This window comes from Nyctereutes procyonoides, unplaced genomic scaffold, assembly GCF_905146905.1.
Source record: "Nyctereutes procyonoides isolate TBG_1078 unplaced genomic scaffold, NYPRO_anot_genome, whole genome shotgun sequence".
Lineage (NCBI taxonomy): Eukaryota > Metazoa > Chordata > Mammalia > Carnivora > Canidae > Nyctereutes > Nyctereutes procyonoides.
The window spans coordinates 2,064,264-2,085,860 of record NW_026575021.1 but is presented as its reverse complement, the minus strand read 5'-3'; the positions used below and the strand labels follow the sequence as shown (position 1 = coordinate 2,085,860).

At 33.9% G+C, this 21,597-nt stretch overlaps 1 protein-coding gene across 8 annotated transcripts in view; it reads left to right on the top strand.

Moving 5' to 3' along the window:
* The window catches only part of ADGRL3 (adhesion G protein-coupled receptor L3), a 518,213-nt gene that overhangs the window by 2,182 nt on the left and 494,434 nt on the right, over positions 1 to 21,597 (top strand). For 7 of the 8 annotated variants that reach the window (XM_055340441.1, XM_055340425.1, XM_055340416.1 and 4 more), the window contains exon 2: positions 17,148 to 17,351. The exons of the other annotated variant lie outside the window; for it this stretch is intronic. In XM_055340441.1, the coding sequence (XP_055196416.1) occupies positions 17,148 to 17,351 (204 nt within the window). The remainder of the gene's footprint in view (positions 1 to 17,147; positions 17,352 to 21,597) is intronic. 8 annotated transcript variants of the gene reach the window in all.

Below are 21,597 nucleotides of genomic sequence, written 5' to 3'. Positions count from 1 at the left end.
ACACAATATAGAAGCTTTCTATATATAAACCTTATCCTTATTACTTTGAATTAGGAATTTTAAAACTTCACACCAGAGAAAATGCAAGTCTGTTTTGTCTTCCTTCTATCGAAGGCCTTCTCCACTGCCTTTGTGTCACCACTTCTGACTTGTAAATAGAGGACTTCATATAAACAGCCTTTTGAGACTCAGCTTGCTCATACATAAAGGAATGCATGTACCTCTGATCAGTGCTGATCGTAGAGGACAGACTTTTTTATTAGAGTCCCTTACAACCTTGTCGTAAAGGAATACCACGTAACTTGAAACTTTATAGACAGTTGAATTAAGATGATATCACAGCTACAGGAGGACATACTCTTGTTTCTGAAACATCCCCTGGTAGTGTCTCCTTGCCTACTCTTGTTGAGATGTCCAACTTCATTTGCACTCCTGACCATAGGGAATTAACTTATCTGGCAATGGCTTGCTCTTTTCTCCAGAGCAAATAACAATGATGACTACTGATTTTATAGCCATAGACTTTAGATGTATTGGTACAATTGATCCTTATAACATTCTTATGGTTTTAATATTACTTACTATTATTATCATTACCAGTTTTTACAGTAAAAACATTGTGGTGCCGAGTGGTAAAGGATCTTGACTGAAGTTACACAACTAGTATTGAGATCCAGAAGAGATTTAAATGGAGGACCTGGCTTCTTGAGCTCTGGTCTTACTCCCAGTAGGTAATCAATCACTATCAAGGCCATTCTTGCCTGCAGAGAATCCCATCTTAAATCTTCTGGCCATTTGAGAGAAGATGAAACAGAAATGCAGATCACTTGTTTCTTCCATCTTCTGAGCCCAGACAGATGAGGCGTTGAAGTCTTACATTCCTGAGATAAAATTTCAGCTCTGCTACCTAACTAGCTCTGTAACCATGTTACTTGGTAATAAGCTAGTTAACAAATAACCATTATCACCCAATGTGAGCCAGAAAACTGTGCTAGATGCTAAAGATATGCTAGTAAATAAAATACTTTAATTGTTCCTTCAATAAAGCTAAAGTCACTTAAGATTTTGTAAGCCCACTTTTTATCTGCAAGAACGACCATTTATTCCATGCAGAATTATTTGAAGAGGTAGATAGAATAAAATATATGTGTAGCTTTTATCATGGAGTTTGGCATTTGGTAGATCTTCCTTATATTTGTCTATCCCTAATGACCTAGAAATGGAGCTAACACTCTGAACATTAGATGAGGAAAATACCTAATTATCTGGATTCTTACTGTGAGAATTGAAATAAGTTTTTTTTCTACTTGAACTTCAACATTTAAGTTTTTCCAATAAATTCTCGATACTAGTTACTATTCAAAATTATTATCAAGCTGGTATGTAAGAAGGCTTAGTACACAATTTTCTATATATAATAATATAGTATATAATTATCAATTAGGCAGATATGTAGTTGTCCGTGGTAGTAGTATATAACTGCTAATATATCATGGTCAGGGATAAATTTTTTTCATTATTCTCACATAGATAAAATTAGAAACTCAGCTAAAGAATTAATTCTAAATAATGTTTACATCAGTTGAATAATCTCCATATTGTCCTAGAAAGACTGGTCACTATTTGATATAGGAAAACAAACTTAATCAGTACATCCACACTGTTATGTATATAAACACAATTCTTGGATTTGAAAATGTCTCTGGTTCTGTGTTTATCTGTCCATATTTTATGTCTCTGTGTACCTCCGTATTTCTCCTTTTTTTGTTTTCCATGACCGTGCCCCCTTCCTGTATAGCCGTAAAACCCTTATCTATAATGCAAGGAGAACTGGCAGAAATAAAAAGAAACCACTAAAGCAGATGGCCAGTTTTTTGCTGTTAACTAATGTAGTGTTGCATGAAGATAAAGGATTTTTTTTTGTTGTTGTTCTATTGGTGTGATTGGGAGCAAGAGAAAAGAAGGGAATTGGAGAACAATAATCCAATAATAACCTGGGCACTTGGGCTCATTGTGAATGGTGATAAAGGGATACCAATGTCCAGTGTGATATGTGGTTTAGGAGATCTGGTACTCAAGCCACAATGGATTGGGAGTTGAGAAAGTGGTTGGGGTGCTCAGCTACTTAACTATATCTACTCTTAATTATATTGTGCTTATGAACTATGTTACAATTGAAGAGATAGAAAATAGGATAATTGGAACTTACTGTGGGTAAAGGGGAACAATGTATTTTATGGTACTTTTGCATAAAAAATGGGTTTTAAAAAATTCTTCTATAACCACCATATGCATACTTTTTTTTCTGCATGCCTATTTTTTGAAAGTTGCATGTGTATTTATATATTTATGGACTTTATAGGATAACTTGCTTTTTATTATGTTCAAGCATTTAAATAATAATTATAATTAGCAGGGGCAAACCTTTGATCATATCCATATATATTTAGTCTAATATGGTTTTGTATAATTTGCATTTTATTATTAAAATCTAATTTTTACAATTATACCATTTAATGTACCAGTAATTTAAAATAATACACATATTTTTAAGTTCTAATAAAACGTAAAGCTTGAGAAAATATAAAAATACATTTCACTATATAGCATCTTACGATATAAGTCTCTTTATGAAGTCATATTTTATTGATTGTGAAAAAGTCCGCTTGACTTCTAAGCTCTGCTTAACTTTTTATTTTTAGAAATTAATCATCCTTGGAATGTTTATGTTTGTCATTCCAGATAATTTGTAATTCTCCCAGTGATATCACCATGTTTATGGTCAAATATGTTATACAAAAAAAAATCTTTTTCATGGTCATGATATATTAGGCTACTGCGAACACATCCAGCATCATTTGCATTATCCACTTGGTACTGAATTTCAAAATACATATTTTGTAAGTTAACTCTAGTCTCTAATATCACAATATAAGCCACAAATATGCTTGGCTGATAGCTTTCCTTTGTTAGAACATGTTCAGACACCTTCCCTACACACTCAGTACGCAGGTTAGCAATGGAAAAGAACTTTCTTTTGTCTTTGTACTACAAAATGTGTTACAGGTGAATTTTATTGTACTGATACTTTATGAGTAACATGTATATACTGTGAGAGCAAAATAGCATTTTCTTATTTTCAGATTTTACGTCTGATTATTTGGGAGTTTTTAGGACCATATCTTATTTTTTATATTTCATGGCCTTGGAATGGACTAGGGTTGCAATAGGATAGTTATACACTTGAGTGAATTAAAAAACAATTGGACTGCATAACATATAAATATCTAATAATTTATTTTCCTCTTCTTTGCTTTTTTATTTACTTTTATTCTCAATGTAAGAATAAGTGTTCTTATTTACACATAGAATGTCATATAAGCAGCCAGTCATAATATGTTTTTCATACAGTTACTCCCTCCATTCTGATTACTAAATGGTTCTTTAATGACCACTCAAAAAATTGAAATGCAGTAGTTGAAATAGTCTCATTGATTCGTTATATAAATGAGAAACAATATATTGTACTATGATTTTGACAGTTCAGAGTAAGACCCTGTTGAAAAACAGGTTCATTTATTCTTTACTCTTTTTTTTGAGTTTTTAATTGGTAAAATGAAAACAAATACCTTACATTTTATCAATAATAACATTTTTGTTTTATTTCTATATTTCCTTTATATTATCATCATAGCAGAATTAGTTCCTTTAAAAATAGAAAATTGTTTTCCTATCAAAAAATAAAAACAACTGTCTTAAATGATGGATTTGATCAAGTAAGCTAGGCTACTTAGGGATTTGCCAGAAAGATATTCTAGTTGTATTTACACAAGAACTGGATACAGGTCTTTGTGCAAAATAGGGTCTCACAATGACATTTGATAAGCTTTCTGTGTTTATTTCATCTATACATAGTTTGTGGTGATTTGAATGTCCTGAAGTCAAGGTTATGGCTTACTGGTAAAGTACAAGCACACAGTTTCATATATCTTTATTTGTCATTACCATTGTTACCTACTTTATTCTCAAAGTAACTCTTCTCATACAAATTTAAGTCAGAAAGCAAAAATCCAAGATTCCCATGACCCATTTATATAATTAACATTAATGCATATTAGATTTTTCTTGCAGTCATGTATGTGTACATGCTTTTTAAATGGAATAACGTTAGAAATAAAATATGTCCTTCATTTTGACTTTACCTTAAGATGTAGACATTTGGGTACTCTATTTAATTAAAAAAAGTATAATATATAAAGTAACCATTGTTTACCTAACCATATATTAATAGCTCAACAGAGAAGGTCATTAATATATTGCCATTACCAATAGCACTATAATGTAAAACACCGGTATATAAAAATTGTCTTTATCTTTGTACCCCTAGTAGTAAATCACTTGAGAAATAGAAAGTAAAAAAAAAAGAAAATACTTATTTTTAGGTTTGTTAATAACTATCTTAAGTAAATGTTAAACTGTCAGTGCAGACTTGCTTGCTATTAATACAGTTGTTTAAAACAATTCCACAAGTTTTAGCTACTATAATAATGACAAAGCATAAATAAGAATAAATATTCAAATATTAAGATATTATTTATGAAAGATGAACTTTCTCAGAATTAATGAAAATATTTTTGAGTTCAGATATATGATTCACACATACATATATGAAATGAGTCAAAGCAGCAATGAAATATATGACTTACCTAGGAAATATCCTAGGAGGAAATATATAGAGTTTATGAGAAAAAAGTCTAAAACATAACTGGGGGTTATAAAAGAAGACGTGCAATATACTGTGCTCCTGGATGATAGGACTGAGTACAGCAATGTTAACAAATATTTCCAAATTATTTTTATTTTTATTTATTTTTTAAAAAAGAATTTATTTATTTATTCATGAGAGACACACACACACACACACACACACACACACACAGACAGAGACAGAGACAGAGACAGAGACACAGGTAGAGGAAGAAGCAGGCTCCATGAAGGAAGCCCAACGTAGGACTCAGTCCCGGGACTCCAGGATCATGCCCTGGGCTGAAGGTGGGTGCCAAACTGTTGAGCCACCCAGGGATCTCCTTAAATTACTTTTTATAGATTTTTTACACAACTGCGTTCAAAGTACCCATATAAGCTTTTTTATGTAGAGATTCAACAGAATTACTCTAAATATATATATTGAATATTAAATAATAGAAAAGCTAGTATAAATGAAAGGAATAATAGGAAAGCACTTACCCAAATGATCATAAAATATATATTACACAAAATAATAATTAGAAATAAAATCTCAAAATTAAGCAAATTTATTCCACTATAAAAATGAGACCCATGTAATAGCACTACAATTTATATGTTTGTGTTGCAATTCGATATGAATGACACCTTAGGAAATCAAATGTCTAAGAATAGAAGTTGTCAAGTAGGGATCAAATCAGTTGTGTGTGTGTGTGTGTGTGTGTGTGTGTGCTTCAAATTATATACTATAAACTTCTAGAGGAAGACCTCTTTGAATTATCTACCTTAATATCCATTTTTGAGCAGTGTATCAGATACTATGAAGTAGGCTACAGTCACAGTATATTCCTGAATTAAACTGTCTTTCACAGAATGTTTCATTGTTCACCAAGCATTCCAAGACAGGTAGGTGTTTCTGGTCAGGGTATTTGTATATGGTGGGAAGTAGTGATGGATGTCATTCTTTTGCTCTCACAGTTGTATGTAGAATTAGTCTAATGGGATGAAGACTTCCAAGTCATTTTGAGGTCGTTGCCATTCAGGCCCTCAGGAAGGGAGAAAATGAGCATTGTGGAGATTGTTTTTTTTTTTTTTTTTTTTTTTTTTTTTTTTTTTGCATTGTGGAGATTGTAATGGAAAATTTTTATGGATGTGTTTGGGAATAGTTCACATTACTTTGTTGTCATTTCCATTAACTAGAACTCAGCCTCAGAGCTATACCTAAAAAGGAGTCTGAAAGATTTGTCCTCTTGTGATAAAGGAAGATGTTTATAAAAGATACCATGTAGTTAAAAAAAAATGGATTTAAAGCACTAATATATTTGTAAATCTATAAATGGAGGGTTTTTTTTTTTACAGTTTTATTAAGATATATTTAACATACCATTAACTCATTTAAAGTATATATGTTTCAGGGGATATTAGTGTATGCATAGTTGTGCAACCATCAACACAATCAATTTTAGATCATTATCTATCCTCCAAAAAGAAACCACATACCTTTTAATGGTCACACCTGATTTCCTCTATCTCCAGTTCCTGGAAACAACTAATCTACTTTATATTTCTATGGATTTGCCTATCCTAGACCTTTGTATCAATAGAATCATACACTTTTTGATCTTTTGTTACCTGATTATTTCACTTAACAAAGTATTTTCAAAATCTATCCTCATCAAAACATGTAATATAGTACTTGATTCCTTTTTATTGCCAGATAATATTCTTTTGTGTGAACACGCTACATGTCTCTATCAGTTGATAGAAATTTGGATTATTCCTACTTTTGGCTATTCTGCATAATGCTGTCATGAAAATTCATGTACAAGTTTTTGTACGGACAAGTTTTTACTTCTCTTGGGTATACACATAGAAGTGAAATTGCTGAGTCACATAATGTTTAGCATTTTGAAGAACTGTTTTCCGGAGTGATTTCACAATTACACATTCCAAACAGCAATGTGAAGCTTCTTATTTCTCCACATACTCACCCACAGTGGTTATTGCCTGTCTTTTTCACTTTACTATCCTAGTGAAGATGAAGTACTGTCTCACTGTGATTTTGATTTGCATTTCTTTAATGCGTAATGATGTTGAACTTCTTTTCATGTGCTCCCTGGTCATTTGTACACTTTAAGTGTAGAAATAGTTATTTCGTTATAATTAAAAAAAATTAAGTAAATTTCTGAGTGTTCTCTAGAGAAATATTTCTTATTAGAAAATATTGGAGAGGGGGCGCCTGGGTGGTTCAGTTGGTTAAGCATCTGCCTTTGGCTCAGGACATGATCCTAGGGTGCTGGGATGGTGCCTATATAGGGTTCCCTGCTCAGTGAAGAGCCTGATTCTCCCTCTCCTTTGCTTCTCCCAACCCCGACTCATGCTCTCTCTCTCTTAAAATAAATAAATAAATCTTTTAAAAAAGAAAAAAAGAAAAGACCAGAGAATATTGTTAGAATATATTTAGATTTAAGAATTCTTTCAGCTGCATATTCTAAGAGAAGCTTAAATCTCATCTGCTTCACATTCGCTTTGAAATTTTATGCCATTTAACTAGCCTTGTGCCTCCTCCCCTTTTACTTACATATTTAATTGCTAGAAGTAGTTCATTAAATCAGGTTTTTATTATGACAAAAACTAATAATTGACAGTGATTGAGATTTCACTCTGATATGTGAATTGTATGGTAGTGACTTACATACAAAACATCAAGGTAATTAGTTGAATTCTTCTGATAGTATTCAATTATTCTTCCCTAAGAACGTGATAAAGAACATTAAACCTAAATCCTCATGGCAAAAAATAATTCTATTTTGTTTTAGTCTGAATTCTTGTCATTGCAAATTTTGGAAATCTTCTTATTTATATATTTTTGTGTCTTCACTCAAATTATATTGTAAATATTGAGTCATTTTATTTCCATAGATACTTTTTCTCTAATATGTTCTGCAAACTACTTAATGCCTCTTTTACTTCATCTCAAAAAAGTTCTATAATTCATTATGTCTATCAAATCTACATATTGCATAATAGTGACCTTTGGGCCCACTCATATCACAGCTTAAGTATTTTTTTAAAGCTTTATTTTTTTAATGTAGTCTCAACACCCATGTGGGGCTCGAACTCACAACCCCAAAATCAAGAGTCAGTGCTTTACCAACTGAGCCAGCCTGGCACCCCCTGGACCCACTCATATCATTGCTTTAAACAAAGAAAAAAAACAGCAAAGATGAGAAGAGAAGAAAACATGAGGTTTTACATGGCAATAATGCTAGCAAATTTGCTCTATTTAAGCACACTAGGTTTATCTAAAATATTACTATTTGAGAAGAAAAGATTAGGAGAATGCTAAAGAAAGATAATACATAATTTATAAATGTTGATCCTGAACAGCTCCTGCAGCTTTAAGGAACAATGAATGGAAGAAGATGTCATGTCAACATATTAGGAAGTAATATTTATGTAAAGCCCAGAAACTGAAATTTACAATATCATCCAATGTAAGCTGCTTTTAGAATCCTAATTTGCATGCCCCTATTGAATGAAAAGAAAGATTTCAGACCTTAGAGTCTAATTCCAACTCTGTTACTTCCAAGGTACATGACCTTAACTAATTTCATTCACAGTTTCCACATTTGTTAAAGGGCTAATTAGGCCTACTTTATTATAGTATGAGGATCAAATATAATGTATAGAAGGGCCCTAATACAAAGCCTCACACATTTAATCCTGAGAGAATGTGGTCATTAAAACATACCGTTTGGAATTAGAACTAAAAAAACAAATGACCTGGATAGTAAGCAAAATTTAAAATACAACACCATCTTGGGGTCACTTACTTTCCATAGTGTTTTTCAAAGACTGCATTGTGTGTTCTTAATCCCCAAATGTGACAGTTTCTCTAATTATGAGCCTACACATTTGTACACACATTCTATCATTATATTCAGGACTCACCCACTGGACTGTAACTAAGTCTTTAATGAGTTACTAATGAACATCTTAAGCTTAGATCAGCATTTAAGAAAATGTTGAAGAGTGCTGAAAAGCTATTCAGAGTGCAAGCCTGTTGCTTTTAATTAGACTATAAACCCAATAAAATTTCCTGTCCTCACTATTCATCTAGGGCTTAAAGATATTGAATAGTGAGTGACAGATATACTCTCGCTTTGGTATTATTCATTTACTTTTTTTTTTCTTTTAGTTTACTATTAAGTTAAAGGAGATAAGTATATTGAGTTAAATAATAGAAATCATTATTTTGATTAAGGATACAAATACTATGTAAAACCAAAATAGCATTTTACAGTGATTTCATTTTTTTCCTTCCCTACACTGAAATGACTTTAAATCACCGATTTTATTGTTGCATTAGAGAATAATAGATGACATGAGGAAAAAGATTCAGATATTATTAGATCATGTAGATGACCAAAAACAAAACAAAACAAAACAAAACAAAACAAAACAAAAAACCACAAAACCAAAAAAAAACCAAAAACAGTCCTCTATATTTATAAAAAGAATGAACAGTTGGCTTTCACACATTACTGCTTCTCTCCAAGCTGTTGAAGATACCATGAAAGTAGTAATCATAGACAAGACCTGAATTAGATCAAGACTATACTTTTCTATAGCTCTTGTTACAAATCAACAATGGTGGCTACTATTTAGCAAGGATCCTTTCTTTTCCCTTTTGATAGTGAAATTGGTGTAACCATTGAAACCTTAAGGGCACATTATTTAATAATGAAGACAGGTAATACATAAAATTCAAAGCAACAGGCTAGTATGATGCTGTTCCTCTGGGAAATGCTGCACATTTGGTTAAAAGAAAGCCTTTTAGATTAGTCACAATAGCTCAGGACAGTGGGGATAGCTGTGATAGCCCACATGTTTTATAGGTTACAGGCTATTGTTAGGAGACAGGTTTGATGTCATGCCATTGCACCCAGATAAAAACCACCATGTCCAGGTGGCATCCAATAATAATGATACTCTATGTATACACAACCAACATAACAAAATAGGTCATTTTAACATGTCAGCTTGTTAATGTATCTGCTTTCTTGTTAACCAGCATTTAGACATTCATTTTGTGTTGAGGAAGCAGTGGTGGAGGTAAAAATCTCTTACTACCAGAATAAACAATTGATTAAAAACTTTTCGTTCTTCTCAACTATCTTCAGAGATGCCAGTTATGATTAATTTAAGATAGAACTAACAAGATAAATTTCTGTTAAAATATATATGGTTTTCACTGTTTTTTTCCCACATACCATGTATAATTGGCACTATGATTAAGGAAAAGTGTCCCATTACTATTGTAATAAAGATTTTTAAAGAAATGATTTACTATACAACATTTTGAAAGCATAGCTTCCATACCATTACAATTTTAGTATATTTTAGTAGGGAAGTAGAGGGAAGGGAATGAAAAGAAAACCAGTATTTTCCAAATAATAAATTCTAGAGTTTTATTTTTGTTACCATAAATTTAAATCTGTTTACTTTATTACAAAAGCAGATATTTTTAGGTAAAAAAGAAAAAAAATCTTAGTAATCATTCATCTGATGAATAAGATATATAATACACACTTTATTTATTTTGAATGAATATAATGTCTACTTGTCAGAAGCTAAATTTTTAAAATGAATTTACAACAGCAGAAACTTAACTCTCTGCTTACTCATTTTAACAAATGTTTGAGATATTTACAACACAGTATTAGAATCTAGGCAACTATTGCAATGAATGAAATACAATTTTTCCCTCTATTTTTAGGATATGAAAGATGCCAGACTTGAAAAACAGTTAAAAAGTATTCTTACATTGTTTAAGATTTGATTTATTTATTTGAGAGAGCATGAAAGTGAGAGAGCGCAGGCAGGGAGCGTGGCAGAAGGAGAGGGAAAAGTAGGCTCTCTGTTGACCAGGAAGCCTGATACAGGACTCCATCCCAGCACTCTGAGATCTTGTTCTGAGCCGAAGGCAGACTCTTAACCTACTGAGCCACCCAGGTACCTCTAAAAAGTATTCTTTAAGTGCTGTTTCTTTTATTTTTTAACAAGTAGTTATTAAGTTTCTCTTTAGTTTCATTCATAACCAAGTGTTTGGCGCTTCCACTAATCTCAGAATATCATACAGCTTTTATATCTTGATCGTTCAGTCTTCTGGTGACAGTTTAGCCATAATATGTTTTATTTTACTGTAACAACCTATGTTGTAGAGAAGAAGAGTAAGGAACCCAGTTTGAAGGGAAATTGCTTACCCACATAGAGCATACCAATGCTTCATGAAGCAATTCTATATTGAGTTAAATTGAATAATATCGAGGTATGCTATGAAAGTTGCTTCATTATACACAGGTGGGTAATTTATCACTACAAAACCATTTTCTTCTGAGAACTAGAATGAAACAGATTTTTCTCTGTGTAAGAACTTCCATGTTGTAATTTCTACCTGGTGGCTTCCTTGTTGGATGCTTGAATTGAAACTTTTATGACTATTGTTAGAGATTACTACCCAGCTGATAAAGAAATTATGCAGCTGTCACATACACCTTAAGGAGAAATCAGGAAAGAAGTAATCTTCTTATATGGACTAAATGAAGGTGGTGGGGGAAAGGTAGTACCTTTCAGTATGCATAAGGAAGCAAGATTGGAAAAATGTTTTTATTGACAAGAAAAGAAGCAGAAGCAGTAATCTCTTGTCTGTCTCTCCCTCTCTTTCTCTCTTTCCCTCTCTTTTTTGCTGATTCCTCCCTCCCCTATTTCCTTACTCCTCCTTCTCTCTCTCTCTTTCTCTCCTTATATATGAATATTACACTGAAGTTGGATTAGACATTCCTTATCAATCAACCATGTAAATATTTTAGTATAGTTTCTAGCATTTACATAGCACTTTACAGTTAGCTGAACACCTTTGCACACAATAGCTCAATAAATACTCATATCCAGCGAGTCATAGGTAGTAGTATCAGTAATTTTAAGATAAAAAAATAGATTCAGAGCCATCCATCTAATGATGCAGGGACATTTCAAATAGTTCTTAGAAGAGAAACTCAAGGGTGCCTGGGTAGCTCAGTCAGTTAAGCATCTGCCTTTAGCTTGGGTCATGATCCTAGGGTCCTGGGATGTAATCCCATGTGGGGCTTCCAGCTCAATGGAGAGTCTGCTTCACCCTCTTCCTCTGTCCTATTGCCCGCTTATGCTTCCTCTCCCATGTGTGCACTCTTTCTCTCAAATAAATAAATAAGATCTTTTTTTTTTTTTAAAAAAAAAGAGAAATTCAAAAATCTTAAACGTGTTGTGGAGGCTTCTTCCAAAAGCATTTTAATGACTTATGAGCATTTCCCTTATTTCATAGACCTATGATTTAAACTATAAATAAACCAATTTAAATAACATATAGAAGCGGTTTGGCGCCTGCCTTTGGCCCGGGGCGCGATCCTGGAGACCCGGGATCGAATCCCACGTTGGGCTCCCGGTGCATGGAGCCTGCTTCTCCCTCTGCCTCTTCTCTCTCTCTCTCTCTCTCTCTCTCTCTCTCTCTCTCTCTCTCCGTGTGTGACTATCATAAAAAAAATTAATAAAAAAATAACATATAGAAGATTGAGCTATAATATTATAAAACAAAACAAGTAAAATTTTTAATATTTCATTTATGGAAGAAAACAGTATTATGTTTATATAAACCTAGAGATAATAGTGAAAGGTAAAAATGAACAGTTTGTTAGGTCATAGTTGTAATTACACTACATTTCAAACTCTAGAAGGCTTATAATTAGCTAATTATTTTAAAAATATGGTAAAATATTACTCCCAAACACAAAAACAAATGACTTGTGAAAAGCATCCTTAGTATATGAAATTTAAATCACTTGTAGTTCTCATAAGTACTCTCTGGTGGTATTTTGTTGTTAGCATTTCTCTCACCTTATAGATAGCATTACAACCCATGGTTTTGTCTAGATCCCATGCTCACTATTAGGATCAATAGATGCTTGGAGGAAGAAGCTGAATAACTGGCTGAAAATACATAGCTGTTCATCAAAGGAGAACAAGAAAACAGAAACCATCGAAATTAGTTAGCAATAATGCTTATTTTGTACTTTTATTATTTATAAATCTTGATCTCAAAGTATATATCATTGAAATATGACTTTTTTATATTTATTTCAATTTTAAACTCCACGGATATGATGAGAACTCTGATACTGCCATCATTTAGACTTTATACCTCACGTGCTCATTATTTTTCCTTTCCTTACTTCTTGCCTTAAGTTCACCTCAAACTATTATTCAGGAACTTTGATGCTTTGATGGCTTTTGGTGTTTGGAGACTAACATAAACATGGGGAAAATTTTGATCATTTCAGTAGATTTTGAAATATTAATTTTCATAGTTTGTCCACTAGGAAAGCAGAATCAAAGTGTTTATATAGGGAAAGATCTGAGTATGAAGTGATTATGTAGACAATTTGGATATGACAATGACACCTATTGCTTATGATGAGTATTAAATATTATTTATGATGAAAGCAATTCAAACTTGTAAATATTAGTGAATCTCTATTTTAGAAATACGAAGTCTTAATCAGATATGCAATTTTTGAAGAAACTAAGAAGTATCTTTCTTTCTCAAGAAGGTTAGAAAGAGAGAAAAAGAAGATATGCTGGCCTTATTACCTCCAGTCCCCAAAACAAAATTTCCTTTGAGACATCTAAGGGTTCATATAACAGAGCTTGAAAATGTGATCTCAAATGGAGATGGTAGAGGAGTATTATAGGAGGTGTGTGTGTGTGTGTGTGTGTGTGTGTGCATGCTCTTCTAAATCATCTTTCCCATTTTAATCTGGAAAAGAAATTTAGAATGTGTAGACTCTCTTCAAATACACTTGAAGATAAGTACCTTCTGGGAACAGCTTGATGTATTTGCACAGCCCATTTATATAGAATTTACACAAGTGGTTGGAGAATGCCAAGATATAGGTATCACCTTACTTCGTATGAAGAAGAACTTATTGCTTCAGATAGAATTCGGTGCCTTGAGGACTGGCTGAGTTTCTGATCACTGCCTCTTCACATGGCACTTTAGTTTCAAAGTTTTTTAGCAGGCATGCTCTTGCGGTTGTTAGCTAGCAAATGAGTTGAATGATTCTTCCCAGATTCAGATTCTGTGCTTCTAATGGAATACCAGACTCACAACTACGATGTTTATCTTGAAGACTTATTTTTATAATAGCTTCAGGAAGACAAATTAGATTTATATTTATAACTCAAATAAATATTTCTCCAGGAGTCTGAGAGCCCTTGTCCATGTGGGCAGTGTAACAATCACTCCACTTTTGCTGCCATTGGTTAGTGACACTGGATTCCTTTTATAATAGAGATGGTGAGGTTAAAGGAGACTCAGATCTATAGATGTATAGGATACCCCAATTTCTTTTTTTAAAGATTTTATTTATTTATTCATGAGAGACAGAGAGGCTGAGACATAGGCAAAGGGAGAAGCAGGCTCCCTGCAGGGAGCTTGATGCAGGAGGACTCAATCCCCAGACCCCAGGACCATGCACTGAGTTGAAGGCAGATGCTCAACCACTGAGCCACCCAGGCATCCCAACCCCAGTTTCATACAACAAATCAGAGACTAATTTCCTTCAACTTAACAAAGTCTACTAAACTTTATGATATTTTGTATTCCTCAGGCTTGCTCCATGAAATAATTTTATTCTCTAATCCAAACCTTTTCCTTCTAACTCCCTAGATATTGTGCTTTCCGGTGCGTTTGAGAATGTTCTTATTTCTTCTTTAAGCATACATATTTTCCTTTAATGTAGATAGTATTATGTTTTGTAGCTGGTGATGTTTCCACTTTTCACTTTAAATCATTTGTCATCCTCTACTTAGGCTAGAAATTAACCTTTTCCAAAATAATCTCTAGTTTATTAGAGGTCACTAGTCCCGAGTCTTTTTCTGTGACCTGCCCTATTCCTCCTAAACAGTAACTTCTTTTGGTATGAGCTCATGATCTGGCTCTTGCTTATGTCCTTGATCTCAATCCAGACCATTCTTCTCCCAGCCTACTACATATAGGCTCTTTGGCTGTTGTGCTTTTCTTGAATCGACCAATGTTGTTCCAACCTGAGGAATTGCAGCAGTCTGGAATGCTCTTTACTCCTGGTTTTATTTGTGACGAGCAGATTTCAATCTCATTGAGATCTCAGTTTAAATTTTACTCCCACAGATTAAGTCTCCCATAAAACGTAAACCAGAGTATCCTTTACTTATTACCGTAGTTAAGTTTTCTGTAGATTACTTATATTTATAGAGCACTAAAAATTGCTTATCTGTGTATTCTGTCTCTGATTCATTAAAGTAGCTACATGATCCGTTTTGCTCACCAATATCTCCAGCACCAAGAAAAAGTCCTAGCACATAATATTAACTCAATAATATTTGTTGAACAAACAAGTACGTGCATGCTCCATCACTCCAAATGTCCTTATATGTTAATTTGGCTGAGGGTGAAATCATTTAATCTATTATAATTCAAGCCTATGAGAAAATATAGTTTTATCATCTTTTGCTAATTTCCTTCCATAGTATAGTTTATAAAGATGTTAGTTAAAACATGCCTGTATATATTCATGTAAAATATAATTAAGAATTAGTCACATTTTGGGCAACGAGGAGAGGAATATTTTAGAAGTCAAAAGTTCAGGGACACCTGGGTGGCTCAGTGGTTGAGGGTCTGCCTTTGGCTCAGGACGTGATCCTTGAGTCCCGGGATTGATTCCCTCATTGGGCTCCCTGCATGGAGCCTGCTTCTCCTTCTGCCTATGTCTCTGCGTCTCTCTCTGTCTTTGTCTCTCATGAATAAATAAATCTTCAAAAAAAAAAAAAAAGAAATCAAAAATTCAGAAAAAATATTATTGGAGTTAAACATTAAAGGAGATAATTACTTAGAGATTTTGATTTTCACAACTTTTTTGGTCTTAAAACTTGTTTCCTGAGATGCCTTTTTCATTTACACAGTCTATCAAAATAGCATTAAGATTACCTCTTGCCCAGATATTTTAATATTCACCCATTATAATGAGTATAAATAAAGATGTTTCAGGGCAATGCTAAACTTAGTTAGGTTTCTAGACTGGCTAGATATATTTCAAACTTTTTTTAATCAAAGATGGATTGTTTGACAAATTTCTTAATATTTCTGTTTTCTCTAGGGGTTAATTTTTTTTTGTAATTTGGGAGAGAACATGTATTTCATTCTTAATTTGCAAATCTTATATGTCAAGAAATTAGAGCGCCACTTCTTACAGTTTTAGAAAGATGATCATAAAATTTTCTTGCCTTACTGAATTTCCTAGTTTCTCCCCTGACTGCTGAATGGTAGTCATACAGCATTATTAATGTGTTCTTAAATATGCATGTCATAATATGTTAAAAATAATTGTGTAAAGCAAATCTTTTTTCCTTGTAAAGACTGTTCCTTTCTGTTAGTAAGAACATTTTCATTATCATTCCTGTTTATCACACTAGTTGCAATTAGTGTAGAAAAATGCTTATCTCGTGTATCAATTTACCAGGAAAAAAGTGTACTTAAATTGCTGTTTTTCATAGCATATAATGTATGACTGTTTTGTGAATTATTAAAAAATTCATATATGTACAATTTTATTTTTTCATTATTGTCTTGGTCTTCCATATTTATTCTTTTATGTAATATGTACCATTTGTCAGTAAATCCACTGTGTATTTAAATGCCAAAAATGTATGTATATCCTTTGCCCTTTAATGTTCCTCACAGATCTTCATACAGTATCTCTCAAAAAATGTTAAATGACTTGAAACATATAAATACAAAACAATCCATTTAAGTGTAACAACAGAATAAATAAAACAAAACTAATAAAACAAATCAATAAACACCTCTCTGAAACTTTCGGCACTCCTTACCTCATCAAGCTTTTTGTGTATAGATACTTAGTTTAGTAGCATCTTTATTTATACGTAGTGACATCAATACCCATAATTTTACAGCCGAATGCTGTGCATGTATAAAATATAAAATCTATATTTTTTCAAATAGCTTTCTCTGCTTTCAATAATTATGTCTAATTTTTCCAATTACTGCTAGAGATTAGGATGAGGTGTTCGGCTTATTTAAGAGAAGTGTCTGGCTAGGGCAGAAATACACAGTCTGTACCACACCAGGGACGGGGGAGCTGTGTTGTCCTCAGCCCCAGGGTTGTCAGAGTGGGGCCTGGGGTGGCTGGAGTCCAGGGGCTATGGCCTGCAGCGGAGAGCAGCCTTGGGAATAGCCTCTAGCTGGGCTCCTCTGCAGCCAGCCTGAGCTGAGCGGAGTCTGATGGTGCGCCCTGCGGTCCCCGCAGGTGGCAAGCACAGTGAGCGACATCCAGGCCTCGCTGCTCCACTGCGACATGCTGAGCGCAGCCCAGGAGGCGCTCTCCCACCCAGACATCTCCTTCAGCAACCAGCAGCAGAGCGTGCCACTGCTCATCGCGGACAAGGGCCCCGTGGAGCTACCAGAGGAGTTCGTGGTCCAGGTGCCCAAGGAGCCCAGAGTGCAGCCCAAGGTGCGGCCAGCGGTGGGGACAGGGGGCTGGGGGGCGGCTGGGCAGGGACTCCTGGAAGGCTCAGCCCCAGGCAGTGCCCCAAATGTGTCTTCTCATTTATTTACTGTCAGCATCCACTCGATGTTGACATTTAGGGGTCTCCTCGCCAGTTGTTTAACACTGCATGCTTGTTCTGCATTAGAGCCTCATCGTCATGCCAAAATGTTTGACTTCACATTTCTGAATGGGTTGGAAGTATCTTTGCATCACCACAGGAAGTTCAAAATTACTTTTAGTGACCATTTCAACTACTGTAAAATGTGATGGTTGTAAATGACAAGTTTTAACATTTCTGATCATTGGTGTGTTTAGGGAAAAAAAAAGAACTTATCATCAATGGACACTGCCAAGATTTTGAGGAGAGTATGATGAAAACATCTTGGTTGGGAATTGTATATAGTCATTTAAAGCATAAAATCTGATAGAAAAGGGATTATAAAAGCAACCTGATTTTCTTATGAAAATGTTGGGAGTACTTTATAATATTGTCTTTGCAGCTGGCAAGTGCAGTGAATGACATCCATCTCTTGAAGCTCCAGTAAGATATATTATGTAATATTTGCACAAAATTCAATACTATTCTTTTCCCAATACTTTATATTTTAACTTTATGTAATACTTAGGTGATATAATTTTTCTTTTTTCACTAAAGAAAAGTGAGGCACTCCTATCTATCTATAAGGCACTCCTATCCCTCTTATTTCCTCCACGGAATATAATATAATAAATATAATATGATATGTAATATAAATTTTATTTATATATTACATAAATTTTATATATTACATATATATTCATATATGTAATATATATGTTAATCTATTCATTTATAATGTTTAAACAAATTTATAAGTTTATATGAATGCAATATGGATATATATTCCATACATAGTATATACTATACAGACTAGTATGTGTAGTATGTATGGAATAATTTCCTTCATAGGTATATGAAAAAGGCTGGGAAACGTTTGTCTGGTGGGGGGTCATAAATACCAAGTCTTTTCCTAAAACTGTCATCTCTTCTATCCCATAATTTTTTCAAGGGGATATTCATACAAGAAATACTGGCAAAGAAACATGAAATACCACTGAGCTTATGTTCTTAGCCCCATTACCATATTCTCTGGAAAATAAGTTGGGATACTTTGTTTTCAGGTCAGGGACCAAGGGAAATGTATCATAAATCCATCTGAGATTTAAAAGGCATGGGAGAGTTAAACCTAACTCTTCATTTACTGCTGCCACGTAGAAAGAGTAAGTGTGGAAGTGACTTGGCACTCACAGTGGCTCTGTTTACTCAATCACCTCATTTGATCAATAACTTAGAATCTTTCCATTCAGATTAACATTTCCCCCTTGGTCTTGATGCTTAGTGATGGGGGAGTGCATATGCTTCCACAGAAGTGTGCAAAATTGACTCTAGTGCATTCAGCAAATTCAAGGAAAATGTATAGTAAACATTTTTTAAGAACTTTTGTTTTCTGCTTTCTGTTTTGTGCTACCATTTCAAAACTGAAGTTGTCTCAATTTGATGCAGTCATATTTTTTCACAGAATGTGCTTCAGTAGTCGCAAAGTTTTCTTCATGATGCTGGCTTTTGATTTATAGTCACAAAGTTTTCCTCATGATGTTGGCTTTTTATTTATATTGTAAAATGATATTATTAAATTAATATTATTTAATTTGCTCCCGTGCATGGACATTCATCACAGGTTCTAGTATTACTGAAGAAGAAATCCAAAAACAAAGTTTAATTTTTGAGTCAATGTTATAAATGTTCAAACCAGAAACTAACATTAACATATATACACGCTCCTGCTGGCAATTCGCTTCTGAGGAGAAAAAACAGAAACAAAAACAGAATATTGGTTGGTTAAAACAGTTTTTCCTATAGAACTTTTCCTAAGAACTTGGCTGAATTTAAATGTTTCCCAACATTTACTGCTTAATCAGATTTTTCTATGGTACTAGCTTTTACTTTTTGCCATGTATATGGCAGGTGTCAGTGTAGTAATGGGTTTTAAATCCTGCTTTTCCCTCAACTTACAAATAGGAAAATTTCATTATATTTTGCTTTAGACAGAAAAGAAAGTATAGGTATAAGACATCCTTCATGTGACCTCATAAATGGAGATGGAGGTAAATGTCCTGTAATTTCAAAAAAGAGCCTGCAGAATCATGTTAATCTGTTATAATGAGACAATATATTTTGAAAGCTGCTTTTGTGCAAAAGTAATTTTATCAATGAGATAAAGAGCATCTGAAGGTCATCTTCTAGTACTCTCTAAAGAAAGAATAAAGAAAAAAAACAGTAAATATTACAGGGGCATAAACTTTACTGATATAGAAGATAATAAAAACAGCTAGAATGCTTGGACAGGTATTAAAAATGAAAGTGAAAAAGGAAATACCACATTACTTTGAGCTCTTCAAATTGAAGAGACAGGGAAGAGTGCAAACAAGAAGACATCAGTGAACTCTGGCTTCCACTCTTTTTCACCTCCTCTTTCTCCAAATAAAAACAACAGTCTGTTATAGAAGCAAGATACTCTATTCCATGATACAGAAAACTCAGAAATCAATGTCAATAGGGACGCCTGGGTGGCTCAGTGGTTTGGCACTTGCCTCTGGCCAGGGGTGTGATCCTGGAGTCCTGGGAGTCCCACATCAACCTCCCTGCAGGGAGCCTGCTTCTCTCTCTGCCTATGTCTCTCCCTTCTCTCTCATGAATATATAAATAAAATCTTAAAAAAAAGAAATCAATATCAATCATAGAGATTGATATTAATGCAATTTCTATTGAAAAATCAAATTGATACTCCTTTTAAAAATGTTAACCTCTGTATTTGTTCTATGGATAGTAAAACAAGAAAGTAGAAACCCAACAAAAACAACCCTAACAACATTCAAAAAAATCCTTTTATTGTTTTGAGATTAAACTTTGTCCTTTTTAAAATTTTATATTCATTTGACTCAGGATAGCTAATAACAGTCCTTTAAGAGCTAATGAGTGTTTGGATTCATAGGAATTAGGACTACACAGTCGAGCAGCAAAGCATAAAGAGTTTAAAAAACATTGTTCTCAGAAGACTTGTTTCTCTTTAGCATATTAAGGCAGAAGGAAGTCTGAGGGCAGATTGCCCAGTTAATGACTAGATACCAAGACTTTTCCTTCCAGCCAAAGGAATGTGAATGTGTTTTTTTATCAGGATTTTCCTTGCTTTAATTGTGATTTTCATGCAGATACATAAGTTCATTGAGATGGTCTGCAAATAACTGTCCTGCAAACCACACATACAGTGTTCAGGGTTCATAGGAGTGTTCTCTCCGAATACAGCTGAAGCATTTCAGTCCTGGCTAGTCATAAAAACTCTGTCTGTGCTCACTTTAAAGCTAACCTTTTGCTAAGAGCTAAAATGCTTCTACAAGAGCCTTTTGTATTCTATCAGTATTTTGGAGAGTCCCATCAAATTCTACCATCACTTTTTTTCCCCTCATATTCCCCACTCTTAGGTTTTTATGTTTATAAATGGGAATGCCTTTATGATAATAAGTAAGTAGAAAACTTTTGTTACTTTAAACAAAAGCCAGCCTTTAAAATTAACCTGAATTATTAAATACTGGATATTCCATCATTCATTCCTGCCCTTATTTATTTTTCCAATGACCTTGGATTGAGTATAAGTGCGTGCTGAGTACTGCACTCAGTGCTAGGAAGACACAGATAGGAAACTCACAAACTTTGATCTCTACGTGAGTATTGGGACATAGTAAGAGAGTACAGTGGGGCAAATGCTTGCTGGAGAATACTACTCCCCTGTAACTGAAGAGGCCAAGAACCTTGCTTGTAAAATGGTAATAAACACAAGATTTGGCCTGCACATATTCCAGCGGGAGTTCTAAATGTAGGAGCGGAAATTATGTGGAGAAGTGGTTAAAGATCTGATCAGGATGGCATGATAACAACATTATGCAGAGTTGAGAATTTTTCTGGCAGTAGTGAGGCAACAATTAAGTTAATCTTACAGGAATAAGCAAAGACTGACCTGTTGCCTGCATTTGAACAATGAACCAGAGGCTTCACGACTGGAGATAGGAAGGTTATTCTATTGATTCAAGTAAGAAATGATGGTGGCCCTGACTCAAGGACTGAGTGACATTAGTGATGATGAGGATCAAATGATAGGAGTTGGGGATTCATGGA